The sequence below is a fragment of the Protopterus annectens genome, chromosome 12.part0 (assembly GCF_019279795.1).
Source record: "Protopterus annectens isolate FY-2018-M chromosome 12.part0, PAN1.0, whole genome shotgun sequence".
Lineage (NCBI taxonomy): Eukaryota > Metazoa > Chordata > Ceratodontiformes > Protopteridae > Protopterus > Protopterus annectens.
Genome location: NC_056746.1, coordinates 885,436,700 through 885,457,455, shown reverse-complemented (window position 1 = coordinate 885,457,455; position 20,756 = coordinate 885,436,700). Strand labels below are relative to the sequence as shown.

Genomic DNA, 20,756 nt, shown 5'->3' with positions numbered 1-20,756 from the left:
ACTACAGATTGTGCAAATGTAGGATAACCACTGCAGAAAGCCCTCACCATAAGCAGGAACCTCAGGCCTAAGCAGAATTGGTTAGATTTTTAAGACCTCGTACTCTAACCAGGTAAATTCCTTAACTAAATTTCTTAGTTGGTCTATTTCATAATAGTTACTGTGCCTTTTTGAAAATTTCTTCAACTTCCTTTAATTCGGCATAAAATTATTTTTCTTCTTTTAGGAGGATTTGCAGCCTGTAGAAAACCTTTTTCAGTGCAGATAATATATAGACTGACACCTTTGAGTGACACTAGGTACTGCGGTAGTGGTGCTGCAGTAGCGTTGTCGCCTCACAGTAAGATGTTGTCCTGTTTGATTCTCAGCTACAGCGTCTTGTGTGTGGAGACATGCATGAATGGGCGTACCTTCGTTGAAGGTTGTGCGTCAGAGCTGGCAACTCGGCACGTAAAAATCTACTGGCAATCATTAGCAGACCGGAGTTCCGCAGTGGCGACCCCTAACCGGGAAAAGCCGAAAGACATAACAACCTTTGAGTGACACTAGGTAAGATGCTAAAACCTTCTACACCACTGAACTTGAGCCAGTACTACTGCTGAAGGAAAACAACACTTCATCTATCTTTTGAACTGTTGGTATTGGGTGATCTCATGAGATATAAACCATCATGTTCTATGATTCTTTGTGGCTCATGTTTCCAATCTTTTTCAGCCACTTCGATACCATAATGTTTGCATAATTTCCAGTGTAACAGTCTCACCACATTATTATGCCTTTCAGTATACAGCCCCTCTGCCATTACTGCGTCGCAACCAGAAACAAGATGTGTGACTGTTTCCAATTCGGTTTTACAAAACCTACATATATCTGTTTCTCCCACATGTTCAATGGACTTCCAGTATTAACCTTTCATTTCTTGATGTGAATTCACCTCTCCTTAACCACTCCTGCATTCATTCTTGATCAACATGAGGAAATATATATATATATATATATACACACACACACATACATACATATATATATATATATGTATGTATATAAATATATATGTATATATTTATATAGATATACCTCTGGCTTGTCTATTCTTGTAAATTTCTTACCCTAAGTATTGAATCTAATTGAATCTACATATGTAACTGTGACCATTTTGTTGATTGTCATTAGTTCGTTGTTTACATGTGGAACTTTTCTCCCAGGGCCTCCGCTGAAAACTGGTTCCACCCAGTCAGACTTTCCCAGTAAACAAATGTACAATAAATAAATAAATAGTTCAAATGGTATTTTGTTCCACAGTTTAGTGACATAAGTAAAGCGAGTCACCAGCCATGGTTTTAGGTTTACTAGCAATTAGTATACATTTACTTTCTGAGACGAGTTCCCTGGTAGGTGAGTACTACTGGAGAATGTTGTTTAAAGGAGGACAATTTTAGGGTTTATGAATTAGGTTGTATGCAGTAATGACTTGTGTGCAGGAAAGACACTGTGGAAGCTCAATCCAGTGCAACTATTTAAGGGCAACACAGTGATGTGCTCTGGATGGAAGATTAGTAGCAAATTTAGCTATCTTGTAATAGCATGCATCCAATGTCTTTCTATATGTAGAGTGCAGGTTAGTACGAATGGGAGCTGCATAAAGAAGTGATGTAAGAAGACAGGATGAAGCTATGGTTTTCCTAGCAGATTCTGAGAGATAGGGACTAGCTCGATAAAGTGCACTAAGTTTTGGGTGTATTTTTTTAATGGCTTGAAGAATATGATGATTAAATTTTAGGTTGTCCGCTACAGTAATACCCAGATATTTAGTCCGTGTTACTATTTCTATTATAGCACTGTTTTTTTTTTTTTTGATGTAGTGCAAGATTCATTTTTGTTTCTGGCAGTGTTTTGGTAAGAACAGCATTAACTTGGTTTTCTTAGCATTTAGGATTAGGTTGGAGGTGTGTAACCATGCCTTAACAGATGAAAGGGATTTGAGTGACTTGCTAATGTACAGTATATGTTAGGACCTGAACATTTAAGGATAGCGTCATCTGCATACTGCACTATGCTGGCATGCTTGGTTCCAGTGTGGAGATAACTTATAAAGATGTTAAACAATACTGGTCCTACGATTGATCCTTGAGAAACACCAACAGAGACTGGGAGAAATGCTGAGTATTTGTTTTGCTATTTTACAGCGTGCTGCCTATTTGATAGCTAGTTGTGCAACTATATAAGAGGAATGAGTGATCAAGCCCTAAAGAAGGAGGTTTGGTTAGTAATTTTGATAAGGTTTGATAAGAAACTGTATGAAAGGCTTTAGAGAGGTCTATCAAAAGAGAAGAGACAAAGATACCTGTACTTCTGTGAACGTTTATAGTGATAGTGAAACTGAAGAAATTAGCGTTTGTGCTATGGTGAGGACAGAAACCAAGCTCAGTTTAAGAAGATTATTGTTGCCAAGGTAGTTCAGGAGCTAAGAATGAATACATTTTCAAGAACCTTAAATATACAAGATATGACAGCTATAGCTCTGTAAGTTGGAAGATTTAGTGGAATTTCCACTCTTGTGCAGGTGAATGATTTTTTTTTCCGCCACAGTGTTCCCCAAATAGTTCTCCATTACTGCCTGGTTTATCTGGATAGAAAGGGTAAATAAGGGCATCTGCTGCCATTTTTATATATTCATCTGGTATATTACTAGTAGCTAAGGTTTTGAAGAGAGTGAGTTTTGCGATTCTTTTTTTGGGCATGGATTTGGATGGATGTCACCACTAAGGTTCAGTGGTTTTTAGGAAATGATTTAAGTACAGCTATTTGAATTTATGCTTATTTATTATGCAAAGTTGTTGGAGAATGGTGTTGCAATTCAGGTATCTAATTTTAAACAGGTTGGTGCTTTTGTAGTGAAAATGTGATGATACGGAGTGCAATACTGTTGTGGATTATATATGCTTGTGGGTGAAATAAAAGTGGCTAAAAGTGAAGACAGATAGGATGTAAGAAGACATTAGTAGTGACATGGAGAAATAAAGGTAATGCAAACATGCTCATTTTCTGAAGGGCGGTAGTTGGACAATAGTGACATGGAGAAATAAAGGTAATGCAAACATGTTCATTTCCTGAAGGGCAGTAGTTGGACAAGACAAATGATAAAAGATAATTATGGTAAGCTGAAGTTAGAGTAATGCTCTAGAATGCACTTGGATAGAGAGTTCCATAAATAAGAGGATGAAGGGTGCAGTAAGGACAAGAAAGGTTAGTGTTAATTGGAGAGGTTGACTGGAAAGCATGACTGTTAGGTATTGAAAAGAAGAGTACTGCACAAGACTGAATTTGATTGACTAAGTATGATTAAGTGGTTTGAGATGGACAAGATAAATGTAGAGTAGGTGGGGTCAGACAGGAATTGGGGTTAGGGAAGTGGAGTGAGCCAGAGCAGAGCAAGGGCAAAGAGTGGGACAAACCAGGGACGTGTGGTTCTGAGCATCAGAAACTGTCAGTTTCATCAATCAACTGCAAGGTAAGCATTTCCAATGTAATTACACAAAAATATTAACAGAGCACTCTGCAGCTATAAATGCCTTCAGTGCACTTTTGTCAGAGTTTAGTAAAGGAAAGAAAAGACTTTAATGTATGACTGACAGGAAATATTTTCTACATCAGCAGCTTGGGTCAGTCTTCACTGAGAGTAACAGTAGCATTATGCTTAAATGCCTTATTTTTCAAAGGTGGATAAGCTGCTTATGGGTAAGAAAGCCATACCAATTACAATGGACTACATTAACACATGAAGTGCCATTTTCCTTCAGTAGTAGCACTGGTTTAAAGCTCAGTGGTACAGAAGGTTTTAGCAGTTTACCTAGTGGCACCTAAAGGTGTCGGTCTATACATTTCCCACACAGAAAATGATTTTTTGCGGGCTGCAAATCCTCCTACCAAAACAAGATAACACCCTAATAATGGGTGATTTCAACTACCCTACCACTCAACGTTTTCTGAAATTCATGAATTCCAATGCCTTGGATCAACTTATCTACACCCCCACCAGGGGCAGCAATATCCTACACCTGGTCATTACCAACATGGGCAACCAGTGTTCCACACCAAAGGTCAATTCCTCGTTGGTCAGATCCGACTACAAGCTAATCACACTAGACATTCACATCCCGCCCCCACCCCCCATTAGGGAAACCACCATAAAAAAATTCTCCAAAGCCAACTTCACGCTTCTTAACAGAGAAGTGGCAAACTTCACGACACCCATGCAGACGGACAATACAGGTATGACTGCTGAATCCTATACAACTGCACTTTATAAGCACTTACATGAGTGCATGGATCGTGCAATCCCTAACAGAACCAAGATGCTATCCTCCAAAAAAAGGAAGCCAATCTGGTCCCCTGCCATAAACAAACCCTACAACAGAAGAAAGAAACTGTTGCAAAAAAGAGTAAAATCCCATGATTGGAGGAACTCCCTGGTCAGCCTCAGTAAAAAGCTGAGCTCCCTCATAAAATCCTCCAAAGCTAGTTACGAAAACAAAATCACCACGGATTCTAAAGACAACCACAAAGCATTCTATAGCTATGTCAAGAATCTCAATGGCAACACTCAGATCTGATTTGAGTTACAGCACAAGGGCACTAAATATACAGAACCAATGGATATTGCCAACATCCAGGCCAAATCTCAAGTAGAAAAATCATCCCTGATCAGCATTAGTAAGAAATTGAGGGCCCTCATCAAGTCAACTAAAACTAATTTTGAAAAGAATGTTGCCAAGGATAACCATAAGGCCTTCTATGGCTACGTCAAAAACCTAAATGGCAATGCTCAGGTCTGTTCTGAGCTAGTACAAAATGGAACAAAATACATTGACCCTTCTGACATTGCCAACATCTTGGCTGACAGGTTCAGTGCAAATCCCCCCCCCCCCACCACCACCACCTACAGGTGGTATTACCATTCTAGGGGATTGTGTAAGTCCAATTATTACTGATACGTTGGTTAACAAGGCTCTATCTAAAGCTAAAAACACTGCCTCCATGGGACCAGATGGTGTCCCAGGCTGTGTCATACGTGAGCTCCAAAAGGAATTAACCCCGCATCTTAATACCCTGTTCAGTCTCAGCCTCTAAACAGGATATGTGCCCATAGAATGGCACACGGCAATGGTGGTCCCGCTACATAAGGGTGGGGCCACAACTGACCATGGAAACTACCGACCAATAAGCCTGACCAGTCTGATCTGTAAGGCTATGGAGCGAATTATTATGGAACTCATAAATGGAAAGATTGGGAGCCTCCAGTCACTGGACCCCACACAATTCGGCTTCGTCAATGGCAGATCATGCCTCCTGAACCTGGTGGATTTCTTTGAGATAGTTACTCAGGCTATAGATAAGGGAAAGGAGGTACACACGGCTTACCTTGACCTTGCTAAAGCATTTGACACCATTCCCCGTTCAGGTATTAATGATAAGCTCACCAGCCTGGGCATAAACCCTTACGTCACAAAATGGATCGCAAACTGGCTCTCAGACAGATCCCACAAAGTAAGAGTAGCGGGATTTATGTCCGAATCCAGACCAGTAACGAGTGGTATGCCTCAGGGCTCTGTCCTGGGGCCCCTCCTGTTTGGCATATACTTCTCAGAAGTACAGGCAAGCATGGAAGGGCTGTGGCTGACTAAGTTTGCGGACGACTGCAAACTGGGTGCTATAATAGAGTTTCCGTCCGACATGGAGATCCTCCAGAAGGGCCTAAATGAGACTGATGCATGGTGTCAAAGCCATGGTCTCAAGCTAAATGCAAAAAATGCGTAGTAATCCCCTTTGGAAAAAACAGAGTAACTGCAAACTATAACATAGGAGGTAATCCCCTGAAATCTGAAGAAGAAATAAGGGATCTAGGGACCCAAGTAGATAGCCAGCTTTCCTTTGATAACCATGTTGCCAAAGTGGTTAGAAAATCCTTCTATGTGACCCATCTGATCACGAAAGGGTTCACATCACGATCTAAGGATGTAATGGTGCCCCTCTACTCTTCCCTCATCAGACCCATTATTGAGTACAATGCACCAATTGGAATGTACCTGGCTAGACATCTCCAGCAGCTGGAGAGACCACAAAGGTACCTAACCAAGAGGATTACTGGCCTCAAACAGTTGCCCTATGCAGCACGATTGAAAAAACTAAGACTGTTCTCTGTTGCATACCACTTTCTCAGAGGCGATCTCTGTCTAACGTACAGAGCCATGTCCAACCCAGAATTGTTGAACATGCTCCATCTTAGCAAAACCAAATCTACTCGAGCTACACACTCTAGGGATATAAACCTCAACACAACAATGAATAGAACATGCTGGAGGGATAGATTCCCTTCGCAGAGACTTCCCTTACTATGGAACAGGGTCCTGATCTACATAAGACAGAGCCCCTCATTATCACTCTTCAAGAGGAACCTTGATGAGTGGATGAGTAACAGAAAGTTCACACCGGGGATCACACCAACAGCACTACTAGATAGGGACCAAGGGTACTAGCTGCTAGTACAAGGGTCTAGGGAACTACTAAAGGGGTGGTGAATACCGCACAACATGGCTGGGCTAATATATGCCTTCGGGCAGATAGCCCAGTACCAACCTATGAACCTATAGGTTCAGTGCTAATCTCTATACCAAAAGAATGCAAAGTTCCTGTAATCACGGCTGCACAGGTAAAAACCACACTCTCCAAAGCCAAGAACACAGCATCCATGGGACCTGACAACATCCCAAGCTGCGTTCTACATGAACTACAGAACGAACTGGCACGCCACCTCAGTAACATGTTCAGTCATAGCCTCACCTCAGGCTTTGTGCCCAGTGAATTGCGCACAGTGATGGTTATCCCACTCCACAAAGGGGGAGCCACCACGGACCCTGGGAACTACTGCCCCATTAGCCTGATGAGCCTGGTCTGCAAGGCTATGGAATGTATCATCATGGAACTTATAAACAATGACATTGGTAATCTCCAAACTCTGGACCCCACCCAGTTCGGGTATGTAAAAGGTAGATCATGTCTCCTAAACCTGATAGACTTCTTTGAAGTGGTCACCAAAGCCGTAGATGAGGGTAAGGTGGTTCACACAGCCTATCTAGATCACGCCAAGGCTTCAACACCATCCCCCACTCTGGAATTATAGATAAACTCACTAGGTATAAATCCTTATGTCACAAGATGGGTTGCCAACTGGCTCACTGACAGAACCTACACTATGAAAGTAAAAGACTCCAAATCAGATTTCAGACCAGTGACAAGTGGAGTACCACAGGGTTCAGTCCTGGGTCCTCTCCTGTTTGGTATCTACTTCTCTGAAGTACAGGCTAACACAGAAGGTCTTTGGCTAATGAAGTTCGTAGATGACTGCAAACTAGGAGCCATAATCGAAACTCCTAACGATGTGGACATCCTACAAAAGGGCCTCACTGAGACAGATGCCTGGTGTCAAAGCCATGGCCTCAAGCTCAATGTCAAAAAGTGCATTTTCATCTCTTTTGGTAAAAACTCTGTATCCATGAACTATCACATAGGTGGCAGTCTACTTAACACCGAAAGTGTGATAAGAGACCTTGGGGCACAGGTGAATAGTAGTCTCTCCTTTGATAATCACATCTCCACAGTAGTCAGAAAATCCTTCTAAGTGGCACACCATCACAAAAGGTTTCTCATCCACGAAAAAAAGAGGTCATTGTTCCCCTCTACTTGTCACTCATTAGACCCATTATAGAATACAGCGCCCCTTTTGGTATGTACCTCACAAGATATCTACAACTGGAAAGGCCACAGAAATACCTCACAAAGAAGATTACCGGCCTCAAACAGATGCCCTATGCAGACCGTCTCAAAAAACTCCAGCTTTACTCTGTCGCATATCACCTACTCAGAGGCAATCTCTGCCTAACATACAAAGCTATGTCAAACCCAGAGCTGTTGGACATGCTCCACTTAAAAAAAATCCCAATCCCTCTGAGCTACATGCTCTAGGGACCTAAACCTTGTCACCACAATAAACAGAACATGCTGGAGGGATAGATTCCTGTCCCAGAAATTTCACATACTCTGGAACAAACTACCTATCTATATCAAACAAAGCTCCTCATTAGCACTCAAGAAAAATCTTGACGACTAGCTGGGAGATAGGAAATTCACCCTAGGGATCACTTCTGTGGCTCTGCTTGCCAAAGGCACAGGCAAATAATTTTCTTGGGTGACGAAAGCCAGGGTACCTTTTTGGCTAGGCTTATATAGGCCCTAGGGCCAATAGCCTAGTATCTACCTATGAACCTATAAGAATGACAGGTAAACCAATGACTTTCAAAACTACAGCAATGATTGTTGCAATGAAATCAACTGTGACCACTTTTCTTCATAAATGGAAAAGATAAACAAATGTAAAATAAATAAATAAATAAATAATAAATGATGGCAGTAATATTTTGTGTGTGTTCTGAGCCACAGCAGGCTGAAATGGGACTGCAGTTTTGACTCCAGGACTTGGAGCAATGGCCTTTGCTGTATGGATGAGCAAGTCGAAGGACTGTACCATATTTGTTAGAAACTTATGAAATTTTCTGAAAAAAAATCAAACCTACAGGGAAGGTAAATCCGTAAAGTATACAGAGAAACTGCAAGAATTATGACAAGTGATGATAGTCTCAGTAGCTTGCATCTCCCCCACCACCCTTGTGGAATGAAGGGACATCAAACACCGGTTATCAGTAAGGACCACATAACCAGCAGGACAAGAGATAAAACATAGAGAAGGACCAGAGAATCTCAAAATATTTTCCATTGAAAAGACGTCAGGCACTTTTGTCAACAGGTCATTGTAAGCAAAAGATGAATGAGATCAAAAGAGGAAAACAGTCCACTAAATGCTTCAATTTCTCCTGGAGGAGTAATTTCCCCCCCAGAATTCTACATCGGAATGTTCCAGATGTTAAGGTGTCAATAAAACTCCTAAAGATGGCAGTTAAGCCTGAAATGGTCACTTAATAAGAGAAGCTCCCCCACCCCCCAGCCAATGAAACAATAAAAAGTCACTAGCCTCTAAGGCTGCAGCTGACTCTTCTATTGAGTCTCAACAATTAAGGGCCAAGTGTGAAATGACATGTGACACTCCATGGATATAACAGGCACTTTAACATTAGGGATAAGGGTTTCATTTGATAAAATCTCTTTACACCATAGTGATAATAGCCCATGTACCAACTGCTCTTAGGCTTAGAAAACACAAAGGCCAGATACTGGACTCCTACGCTAATATAGCATAAAATCCCATACAAAAACCACACTAAGAAATTCAGTTAAAATATAGAATATTACACTGCAGGAATCATTCAAAGATAAAGGAGGACATTTGCTAAGTTTCCAAAAAGCCAAAACTAGTTTAATGATGACAAAAAGACCACCAATTTATGTGACATCAAGGTTAGAGGTGAAAGCAGTAATCTGATGAAGTGTGGATAATGCAAGTCTGAAAAAATTCTAGACCATAATGGAATCTTGAATACTTGAACCAAATACTCCTTTCCAATAAGACTATGTTCATCATTCAAAAAAGGCAGAGAAGGGACGAAAACAAATGTTGCTGTGCCACTGTAGCATAAATACAGGACAAAGGTCACCTTCCCTGTGAAGATGCAAAACTCAACAGTTCTCAAGTGTTCCCATCACTGCATTTTCTGCATCACATTCATAGTTTCACACACAGCTATTATACTGTGGACATGAAACCGCCCTCTACTCCTGTCCCAGGAAGAAATGATTAGCAAGTCCACAACCCCCTTTCCTACATTAAAACTCACAGTTTTGTGCTCCAAACAGCAATGAACTTAATTTTTTTTTATTTTGCTTACAACTAATTCCAGAAGAAGAAATAAAGAAAACAAAGCTCAAAAATAATGTATTCTTAACTACTTCACCACTTCGCCTTTAACACTCATGGAATTAACATATTTTAAAATAACTCGAGCTGAAGCAGCTAAATGCAGTTCTTCTCAAATAATCACATTAAAATGTACTCAAAAAAATCGACCCAAAATGCTTACCTTTTCTAGCGTACATATATCCATAGGATGAAAAATATATTCTGAATAATCGGGGTGTTGCTCTAAAGAAACTGGTTTTTGAAATGGTTCTGTCTGATAAAGAGAAACATGCAAAACAATAAATAAATAAAAGCCTATTTACAGGAAGTAAGAAACCAACTTTAGTAACCCAAAATATTTCTGTGTGCTCATGTGTGTGTGTGTGTGTGTGTGTGTGTGTGTGTGTGTATGTGTGTGTGCACGTGCACATCTGAGAATAAAACAGAAATTAATCATGCAGAAAAACAAACTAGTTAAGTCTGTAGTATCAACAATTCAATGCAATTAAAAATGACAGGAACAAGGATGCAAAGCAAAAACTCTCAATGCAAACCGATCAAGTGAAAGAACACATATGTGCTTGTGGGAGAAGTGTGAATGATGAACCAAAATGATTTCTGGGTGGCTTCCACACATAGTCTCCATACAGCCTGCAGTTAACTAGCAGAGCCTGTTTTGCAAAGTTCCAGGTACATAGTTGGCAAAAAGAGAAGCCTTCCCACACACTGCTAACAAGAAATCAGTAAAAGTCTAAACATTTCATTTTAACCTACCATGATAAATGGTGTTTTTTCCTTACCCCTGGCTGTTTAATCTTCTGTAGTGCATATTTCAGCAGGTAGGACAACTGCTCCGTGCTCAGCATGGTCATGGCTTTACTCTGTGTTTCAATACATTCCGCTACTGTAATTTTCTGCAAGACAAAAAACAAGGCGGTGTCAAAGGCAGCAAATGCCTTTTAGAAAATGCAAATGACATTAAGCAATTGCTCAAGAGCCCTTCCAACACTGATAAGCACATCAATTCGATAAATCTCTGACCAATGGCGGACATGCCCTTATCTCACACAAGCAAGCTGCACACTGCCATAACGATTTTTCCTGAAGTAAACAATCCAAGCCAAAGACCTTTGTTTATCCTCCACATCCTAACATGCTCAGTTCATAATCCTAAGTGTCAATCTCTCATCTTTTGCCTCTGTGTTAGTCCATAAATGGCTGTTGACCAGAAAGCAGAAACTACCACCCACAATGGGCGTACAGTTCTGCAAGAAAACTTACCAGTACAGTAGATGTTTGAATGATCATTGCTGCAATAGCCCTAGCTATACAGGTTATATCCTGCCAAAGATATAAAAGCAGGCAAGCTTCCAAAGCTTCAGCGCACCTACCTAACTAGAAGTAAAAAGTGTATGTGTGTGTGCTATATATATATACATATAGAGGTCTCTTTCTGTTTGTCGAAAGTACACTTCATTGACAAACAGAAGGACAAGCCCACTTCAGTGAAACTGAACAACATCAAAAGTGCACTTTCATGAAAGCCGAATCGTGTTACAGTGGGGATAAGGGAGTTAGTATATTTAAGTAGGGGGGTGCAGGGGGGCTTGCCCTCTGCATAAATGTGATTTAGTGTTTTTTTTCATTATTGTGTTTCGCAAAAGTGCATTTTTGACAAAGTGCACTTTCGCGAAAATGAGTTTGACGGTTTACGTTTCGATGAAACGCAATTTCAATGGATCAACATAGATATATATATATATATATATATATATAAATATATATACACACACACACACACACACACACACACACACAGATTCACCCTGACAATCAAAGAACAAAAGAGGAGTAGCGGGAGGGAGCGGCAACTGTAGCAGTAATCATTCGAACATCTACTGTTATGGTATGTTTACTTAGATAACTGCACTATGTTCAACAAACTGATCACTGCTGCAGCATCCTTAGCTATACAGGTAGATTACTCTAGCTTACATCATTTGAGAGGTGCAAGGGGAAGCTTCCAGGACCCCCTGGAGAATGATCATAGCAACCCCTGATCTAGATCTAGAGAAGGAATCACGCTTGTAATAATTGTAAAAGTGCACACAAAGGACCAAGTTGCTGCTTCTAAAATCTAATCCTTTCCAAAAAGCCATACAGATTAAGTCAGGGCCCTGGCAGAGTGAGCTTTAACTCAGCCTGGAATAGTTTTATTGTGGTGAGAACAACAAAAGGTAAAATACCAAGACAACCATTTAGAAATGGTCTTTTTTCACACAGGTTGTCCCTTCTTACCTTCACAAGAAATTAACTGATCCAAAGATCCAAAAGATTTAATTCTGTCAAGATAGTAAAGGAGTTTTCTATGGAAATCCAAGGTACAGAGTATCCTGTTCTCCCTCATTTTTAGGTTCAGGAAAGAAAACAGGATATAGATAGTTTGTATTATAGTAAACTCTTGATAACACTTTAGGCATAAATGAATAATTATTTCTCAAGAAACCCTATCTCTGCAGAAAAGGAGTTTCAGTTGACTCACTCACCATAAGAGCTTGCAACTCAGATACTCTTCTTTCAGAGGTCAGAACAATCAGTAAAACAGTTTTCCATGTTAAGAACCTCAAATCAGCTTGATGAGCGGATTCAAATGGGGCAAGTGTTAGCTTCTCTAACACAAAATTAAGATCTCCAAGGAGGAGCCATCAGTTTCTGGAGGCCTCTTATACAAAACCCCTTTCATACACATTTTGATAGGAGAATGTATTGAAAGAGGAAGGTCAACAGGAAGACATGCTGAAATGTCCAATAAACCAGATGGAGGAGAAAGAATGGCCAAAGGATAGTAACTCACACAGATACTGTAAAAATAAAGAAACACTAGACCTGAATGGGTGCTGATTATGTTGTGGCACCAACTGGAAACTCCTTTCCATTTGCTAATATATGCCTTTCTAGTAGCAGTCTTTTTTTGTCATCATTAGTACCTGCTACACGTCCTCAATAAAACAGGTGTTAATTAAGACACTGTCATCCAGGCAGTCAGCTGAAATTGATTGGGGTCTGACTGTATAAAACACCCCTGTTCTTGTGTGAGTAGATCTATTCTATGAGGAAGCTTATGATAATTGCCCTAGGCCATTTCCAAAAGAAGTGAGAAACACTGGGCCTGGGTCAGAAGGGAGTCACCACAATGGTCTTGTGGGACAACTCCTGAATCTTCAGCAATACTGAAATAACCTGGATATCAGTGGAAAGAGTGGAAAAGCATGTAGGAACATTTCTGCCCAAGGGAACAAAAAGGCATCTGTCTTGAGGGCCTTCTTGCGTGGAGTCCTGGAGCAGAAGTTTTCCAGCTGATCATTCAGAAAGGCTGCACAGAGGTCTACGTGAGGAACTTCCCACAAATGGATTAAATCTTGGAAAGCTTCCTAATCTAGTTTCCACTTTTGAGGTTCTGCTTCTGTTCTGTTCATCTTTTTGCCTCATAGTTTTGTACTGACCACATGTAGGATGCTGGTACAGTGAGGCTGTGTTGTGGGCACTTTCACAACTTGGTTTAGGAAAGAAAGATCCAGAACTGGTCTTCAAGCATGTTCTTTCTCTGGCACCAAAAACATCCTTGAATAAAAGCCTTTCTCAAACTGGGAAGGAAGAAATGACTCTATTACTCCCTGAGACAACATATGTTGAAGGACAGGAGGAAACAAGGTGTCTGGTCTGGTGGATGAAGAACTGATCTCTGAAAAAATTCTCCCATTGCCATCTGTAACCTTGATGAATGATCTTCAGATCCCATTTGTCTGAAGCTATCTATTGCCAAACAAGCTAACATGGCTAGTCTGCACTGGTCCCCCCCTTGCTTGTTGATGTACCAAGTCACTGTGATATTGTCTCTATCAACTTGAAGTCCAGGGGACCAAAGGGGAGTCAAAGAGATGAGTGATTTGTGTAGAGCAAGCATCTCTTATATTTATGTGCTTGAGTCTGTTCTTGGTGTGGTAAACACCATGCACTTTTATCACCCCTTGAATATGATCCCCAAGCAAAGTCCAAAGAGTCTGTAGTGACTGTTTTGGAGCAGGTGGGAGTAGGAAGGAAATTGGATTTAGGGATATTTGCTAGCTCCAGCAAGTGATTATTTTTCTGATAAATCCCAGAGCTAGGATTTGAAAAGAAAATGTGTGTTGGTGCTGGAACCAAACAAACGTCAGTTACCACTGTATTTTTCTCATGTGGAGTCTTACCAGGAGTATCAGGACAATCACAGATGCCACAAAACCAAAATCCTAAGTATTCCCTCACTGAGGTCAAAGTCTAAGTGGAAAGCTCTAGATATAGAGCTATTATCTCCTGTGGAAGAAAAACTCTTTGAACTGAAGTGTCTAGTAGACAGGAACGCAATCCTGTGTTACAGAGTAAAAAAAGACTTTTGAATGTTCTTTTGGAATACCAGCTTGTGTATGAGATCTCCCTCCCACGTGAAGTTCTCTACACTTGGGAAAAGAATCTGCAAAGATAAGCAAATTGACTAAATATGGAAAAATGCGGATACCCTGTGGCCTGCAATAAACTGTAACCAGAGGTAGACACTTTGTGAACACTCTTAGTGAAACTGATAGTCCAAAGGATAAGGCACAGAACTGATAATGTGATCTAGACACACAAAACCTTAAAAAAACTTCAGAAGTCTGTATAAATAAGGATCTGATAAGCATCTTTTGAATCTATCTAGTGTTACTAGAAAACTTAAATGAGGAAGAAGGGATAAAGAAGTTGTGATGTGACAGCATTCTGAACTTGGGCACTTTCACAAATTGGTTTAGGAAAGAAAGATCCAGAACTGGTCTTCAAGCATGTTCTTTCTCTGGCACCAAAAACATCCTTGAATAAAAGCCTTTCTCAAATTGGGAAGGAAGAAATTACTCTATTACTCCCTTAGACAACATATGTTGAAGGACAGGAGGAAACAAGGTGTCTGGTCTGGTGGATGAAGAACTGATCTCTGAAAATTTTCTCCCATTGCCATCTGTAACCTTGATGAATGATCTTCAGATCCCATTTGTCTGAAACTATCTATTGCCAAACAGAGAAGTGGAGATATTACCAGTTGTGTACACTTGCCATGCTTACATCACGGCAGAAAATCCCAACAGTCAGGACTGCAACAGTGAATACACACAAACACATTTATGGCAAGTGTACACATCTGTATTAGGTTCTTCATATTTCACTGTTGCAGTCCTGACTGTTGTGAAGATTCCCAAAGCTTTAGAGAGGGTGGAAGGAGATTAAGGAGAGGAGAGGATTCCCTGCAGTACTGCAGATGCAAAACCTGCTCTACACTTGGAAAACGTTGTCAGGTGGTAGTGCCTAGTGAAGGTATGTACTGAAGACCAAGTGGTTGCCTCCAAGGTGTCCTTAGTGGAAACCCCTTTGAGGAACGCTGTAGAAGTAGCTGTGGCACTAGTAGAGTATGACCTAATCAACTCAGGGGGCTTTTTGCCATGATGACTGTAACAGAAAGAGATGCAGTGGGAAATTCATTTGGAAATAGTCTGTTTAGAAGCTGGTTTTCCTTCCAAGCCTGGAGCAAAAGTAATGAACAGCTGGCCTGTTTTCCTCAACAATTTAGTCCTGTCCAGGCAGAAGTGTAGCATCCTATGTACATCCAGAGTGCAGTAATCTTCCCCTCTGTTTTGATGTTTGGGAAAGAAGGTAGGTAGATGTATGGCCTTATTCAGAGACACATTAGTAACCACCTTAGGCATGAAGGAAGGATTAAATCAGAGGGAGACTCTGTCTTTATGGAACATAATAAAAGGCTCCACTGTCATTAGGGCCTGCAACTCTGAGACCCTCCTGGCCAAAGTGAGGGTCAGTAGAGGAGCTGTTTTCCATGTAAGAATGTTTAAAGTGGTAGAAGCTGCAAGCTCAAAAGAAGGCAAAGTTAACTTTTTAGGACAAAGTTGAGGTCCCAAGGTGGGGTGAGTTTCCTCCTTGGGGGCATAATGTGAATAACTCCCCTAAAAAATTGCTTCAGCAAGGGGTGAGAATAAACTGGAGAATGACTAGGGATGCGGGCAGAGATGGCTGAGGCACATATCTTGATGGAGGAATAAGGCAGGCCTTTCTCCACTAGATTGGTCAGGTACTCCAAAATATTAGGAATGTTAACTGAATTTGGCTTAAACCGGTGCTTCTAGCACCAAACTGAGAATCTTTTCCATTTTGCTTAGTAAGACTTTCTGGTGCTAGGCCTTCTAGACCCTTAAAATGGTCTGTACCTGCTAACACAAGCTGAAGGTGCAGAAGAGCACTGTAGAATAAATCAGGCTGAGAGTCTGAAGGTTGGGGTGCACAATCCTCCCCTTGTTCTGGGTGTGGACGTCCACCCTTTGAGAAAATATCAAAGGCTTTTGAGTGGTGAGCTTGAGAAGAAGAGGGAACCAGTGAAGCCTGGGCCAGTCTGGAGCTATCAGGATGGCCTTTGGGCCCTCTTTCCTGATCTTCAGAAGCTCTAGAGGCAACAGGGATAATGGTGGGAAAGCATAAATGAAGAGGTGTGTCCAAGGGAAGGAGAAGGCATCTGCTCTCCATGCAGATGTCTGCCTTGTCCTGGTGCAGAACTTCTCCAGGTGAACATTGTCCTTGCTGGCAAACATGTCCACCTGCGGAACCCTTCATTGCTGTGTTACTGAGTGGAAAAAGTACAGTTTTGTACCTACCATAAATGTAGATGTTTGAGTGCTAATACAGCTGCAGTCATAACAGATGGGTTCTCTCCTGCCGTCAGGCGGGTCCTCGGTCGGCCGAATTCCAAAGTCTAGGTCTGGCGTCGGTTGTTGTCGCTTCTTCCCTGACGTCAGTGCGACGGGTATAAAAGAACCAGCCGACGCCATTTTCTTCAGTTTTTCTTGCCCCACATATCAGTTGCCCCCAGAAGGAAGGCAATACATAAATTTATGTAATAATGCAGTGCAATATAATCAAAAAACAGCAGTTGCAAGCAAATACACCATAAATGAATACCCCAATCTAGTTGTATGAGGAGGTGTTAGCCAATAGGCCTGTCCCAAGAGGGGAAGGAGGGAGGGAAACCTGGACTGCAGCTGTATTAGCACTCTAACATCTACATTTATGGTAGGTACAAAACTGTACTATGTTCATCGTGCATACAGCTGCAGTCATAACAGATGGGTAGAATCCCAAAGCTAAAAGAGGGGTGGTAGGCCCTAGGTGGAACTAGGAGGAGCCAGGATGCCCTGCAAGACTGCAGTGGCAAAGCCTGCTCTAGTTTTGGAGTATAATGGTAGGTGGTAGTGCTTGGAGAAGGTATGCACAGAACTCCAAGTGGCTGCTTCCAAAATATCTTTGGTAGGAACTCCTCTGAGGAAAGCTGCAGAGGTAGCTGTGGCCCTTGTAGAGTGAGATCTGATGCCTGCAGGCACAGTTTTACCATGAAAAGAGTAACAAAAGCGTATGCAGTGGGCTATCCATTTTGAGATTGTCTGTTTGGAAATTGGCTTCCCTTGAGCTCCTATAGCATAGGACACAAAGAGTTGTTCTGATTTTCTGAAAGGCTTTGTTCTGTCCAAATAATAGCGTAGCTGTCTGTGGATGTCCAAGGAATGTAGTAGTCTCTCCCCTTTGTTTTGAGGATTAGGGTAAAAGGTAGGTAAGTGAATAGCCTGATTCAAAGCAACCCTGGATACCACCTTTGGCATAAAGGACGGATTGGTTCGTAAGGAAACTCTGTCCTGATGGAAAATGATGAAAGGCTGCACAGACATGAGGGCTTGTAGTTCCGATACCCTGAGAGCTGAGGTGATAGCCAGAAGGAAGGCTGTTTTCCAGGACAAATATTGCAAATCTGTTGAGGCAGCTGCTCAAAAGGAGGTAAGGTCAGCTTTTCTAAAATGAAATTGAGGTCCCAAGCAGGTATTGGTTGTTTCCTTGGATGTTTAATATTCTTAGCCCCTCTGAGGATCTGTCTTAAGAGGGGATGAGAGAATAAAGGAGGATCAGTGTTGTATTCTGCAGAAATGGCTGAGGCATGGATTTTGATGGAGGAGAATGAAAGTCCACTGCTTAGCACCTCAGCTAGATACTGTAATATTTGAGGTAAATTCAGTATTCCAGGATTCTGGCCCTTTCTCTCATTCCAGGCACAAAATCGCTTCCATTTTGCGGAGTAAGCTTTCCTAGTAGAAGGCCTTCTGGCCTCCAAAATGACAGCCTGCACCCTCCTTGGAGAGTAGGGTCTGTTGTGAAGTTAAGGAATCTTCCAATGCGGCCAGACTGAGTGTTTTCAGCTGACTGTGAAGAGTTTTGAAGCTGTGCTGAGTCAGAAGAGGCATTAGAGGTAGGGTCCATGGTGGGGAATGCGTCAGGCTCCTCAGGAGTGGGTACCAGTGCTGTCTTGGCCAGTCTGGAGCAATGAGAATCATCTTTGGTCTGACTGCTTTGGTTTTTAATAGAACTTTGGGCAGCAGAGGAAGAGGTGGAAAGGCATAAACTGTCATTGTTGTCCAACTGAAAGAGAGAGCGTCCACTCTCCAGGCCTGTGGATGAAAAGTCCTTGAGCAGAATTTTGTCAATTGGTGATTTTTGTGGGAGGCAAAGAGATCTGTGTCTGGCCTTCCCCATGCTTGAATTATTTCTGTAAAAACTTGAGGGTGCAACTTCGATTCGTGTGGGTCTGTCATATTTCTGCTTAGGTTGTCTGCCAGCATGTTTTCCTTGCCTGGCAAGTACTGTGCTTGAAGTTCGATTTGTAATTCCAGAGCCATGTGCCAAAGTGACATGGCCAGCCTGCATAGGGGGTATGAATGGGTTCCTCCCTGTTGGTTTATGTACCACATTACTGTGGTGTTGCCTGTCCTTATCAGTAGTTGGCCTGGATGCAGAAGGTCTTTGAAAGCCATAATAGCATTTATTACTGCTAGCATTTCCTTTTAATTGATGTGTAGGTGCTTTTCTTTTTGGGACCATTTGCCCTGAATGCACCGATCTGTCATGTGCGCCCCCCCAGGTGTAGTCCGAGGCATCTGTTGTGATGACTTGATTTGCTTGAGGCTTGCAGAATGGGAGACCTGTGTTTCTTTGGCATGCTTGAGCCCACCACAGAAATTCCTTTTGAAGACATGGAATCAGTGGTATTATTGTTTCCAAACTGTGGCTGTGATGAGACCATAGGTTTTTCAGGTACCATTGAAGTTTCCTCATATGCAGCTTTGCACATGGGATTAGTAGGATGCAAGATGCCATGAATCCCAGAGCCTGCAGGATTTTCCTTGCAGTCAGCCTGGTGAAATTTGCTAGTTTTCTGAAGTATTGAGTTAGTGGCCCCTGTTTCTCTGGCGTGAGGTAAGCCATCTGGGTGTTTGTGTCCAAGTTGGCACCCAGGAAAATTATTTTTTGTGAGGGTATTAGCCTTGATTTCTTTTTGTTGACTGTGTACCCCAGAGAATTCAACAACATTATTACAAAAGCCAGATGTTTCAGAAGTATGTGCTTGCTGTCCGCTTGGATCAGGCAGTCGTCCAAATATGGGTATATTTGTATCCCTTGAAGTCTGCAGTAGGCAATTACTGATGCCAGGCATTTCGTGAATACTCTGGGCGCAGTAGATAAGCCAAAGGGCAATGCAGAGAATTGATAATGGGTTGAACCTGCAAGAAATCTGAGGTATCTTCTGCAATTTTGTCTGATTGGGACATGCAGGTATGCCTCCTTGAGGTCCAATGTTACCAGCTAAGACTCCTTGCCCAGCATGGGAAGAAGCTGCTGTAATGTAAGCATCTTGAATTTTGGCACGAGTAAAAATGTGTTTAGGATGGATAAGTCCAAAATAGGTCTCCAATCTTTTCCCTTCCTTGGTACCAGGAATAGTCTGGAATAAAAACCTTGACCTTGTTCTTGAGTAGGTACCTCTTGAATAGCTTTCATGTCCATGAGATCTGAAATTTGTCTTTGTGCCTCTGCCCTTTGATTGTGTGGCAGGTTTGGCATGCCTCTCTTTTGTGGAAGGGTGTGAAAATGGAATCTGTAGCCTCTGTTTATAATGTCCAGGATCCATTTGTCTTTTGTGACAATATGCTAATTTTTCGAAAATAATGCCAGTTTTCTGCCTAAGGGTGCTGCCATTTGAGCCTTGCTTGGCATGCAAAGAGGAAAGTCATTGGGTTTGCTTTCTGAATGGCTGTGAACTATCCTCACTACCTCTTTGTGTAGGAGCTTGCCATTGTCTGCCTCTAAACGATCCTTGAGCTTGGCCCCTGCCCCTCGGGCACCTGTATCTACCTCTTTGGGGTCTGTTCGTGGCTGGAAAGGACCAATTTTTGGAAGGCCAATTTCTACTGAAACGTGGAGGTTGTACCTGTAGAAAATCTTTCACTGTTTGCATTGATTTAGCCTTTTCCTCCATTTTCTTTAATACTTCCTCAGCTTTAACACCAAATAATACATCTTTTTGTAGAGGGGCATCTAGTAATTTAGCTTTGACATGATCTGGTAAGGTTTGCTCCTTGAGCCAGGCATGTCTATGTATGACTGATCCTGTAACAGCAGCTCTACATGAGGCCTCTAGAGCATCAAAACCACATTGCAAGGTATGTTTACCCACTTGTTCTGCACTATGCATCAAATCCTGCAACTCCTTCAAGTCTGGTTGTTCAGGTTGTGACATTTTGCTTCTCAACTGTGATAACAGAAACTGTTGGTACTTTAACACATGGAACTGGCAGTTTAATGCCCTCATGGTTAAGGTGGCAGAGGTGTATACCTTTTTTCCCCACCTTTCTAAAGCTCTGGAATCTCTCTGAAGGTAATGGATTTTTAGCAGTGG

General features: G+C 41.8%; 1 protein-coding gene across 6 annotated transcripts in view; it reads right to left on the bottom strand.

Moving 5' to 3' along the window:
• The window catches only part of ZMYND8 (zinc finger MYND-type containing 8), a 1,698,999-nt gene that overhangs the window by 1,028,283 nt on the left and 649,960 nt on the right, over nucleotides 1–20,756 (bottom strand). For all 6 annotated transcript variants that reach the window (XM_044089914.1, XM_044089913.1, XM_044089918.1 and 3 more), the window contains 2 exons: nucleotides 10,708–10,821; nucleotides 10,089–10,181 (listed from right to left, as the gene is read on the bottom strand). In XM_044089914.1, the coding sequence (XP_043945849.1) occupies nucleotides 10,089–10,181; nucleotides 10,708–10,821 (207 nt within the window). The remainder of the gene's footprint in view (nucleotides 1–10,088; nucleotides 10,182–10,707; nucleotides 10,822–20,756) is intronic.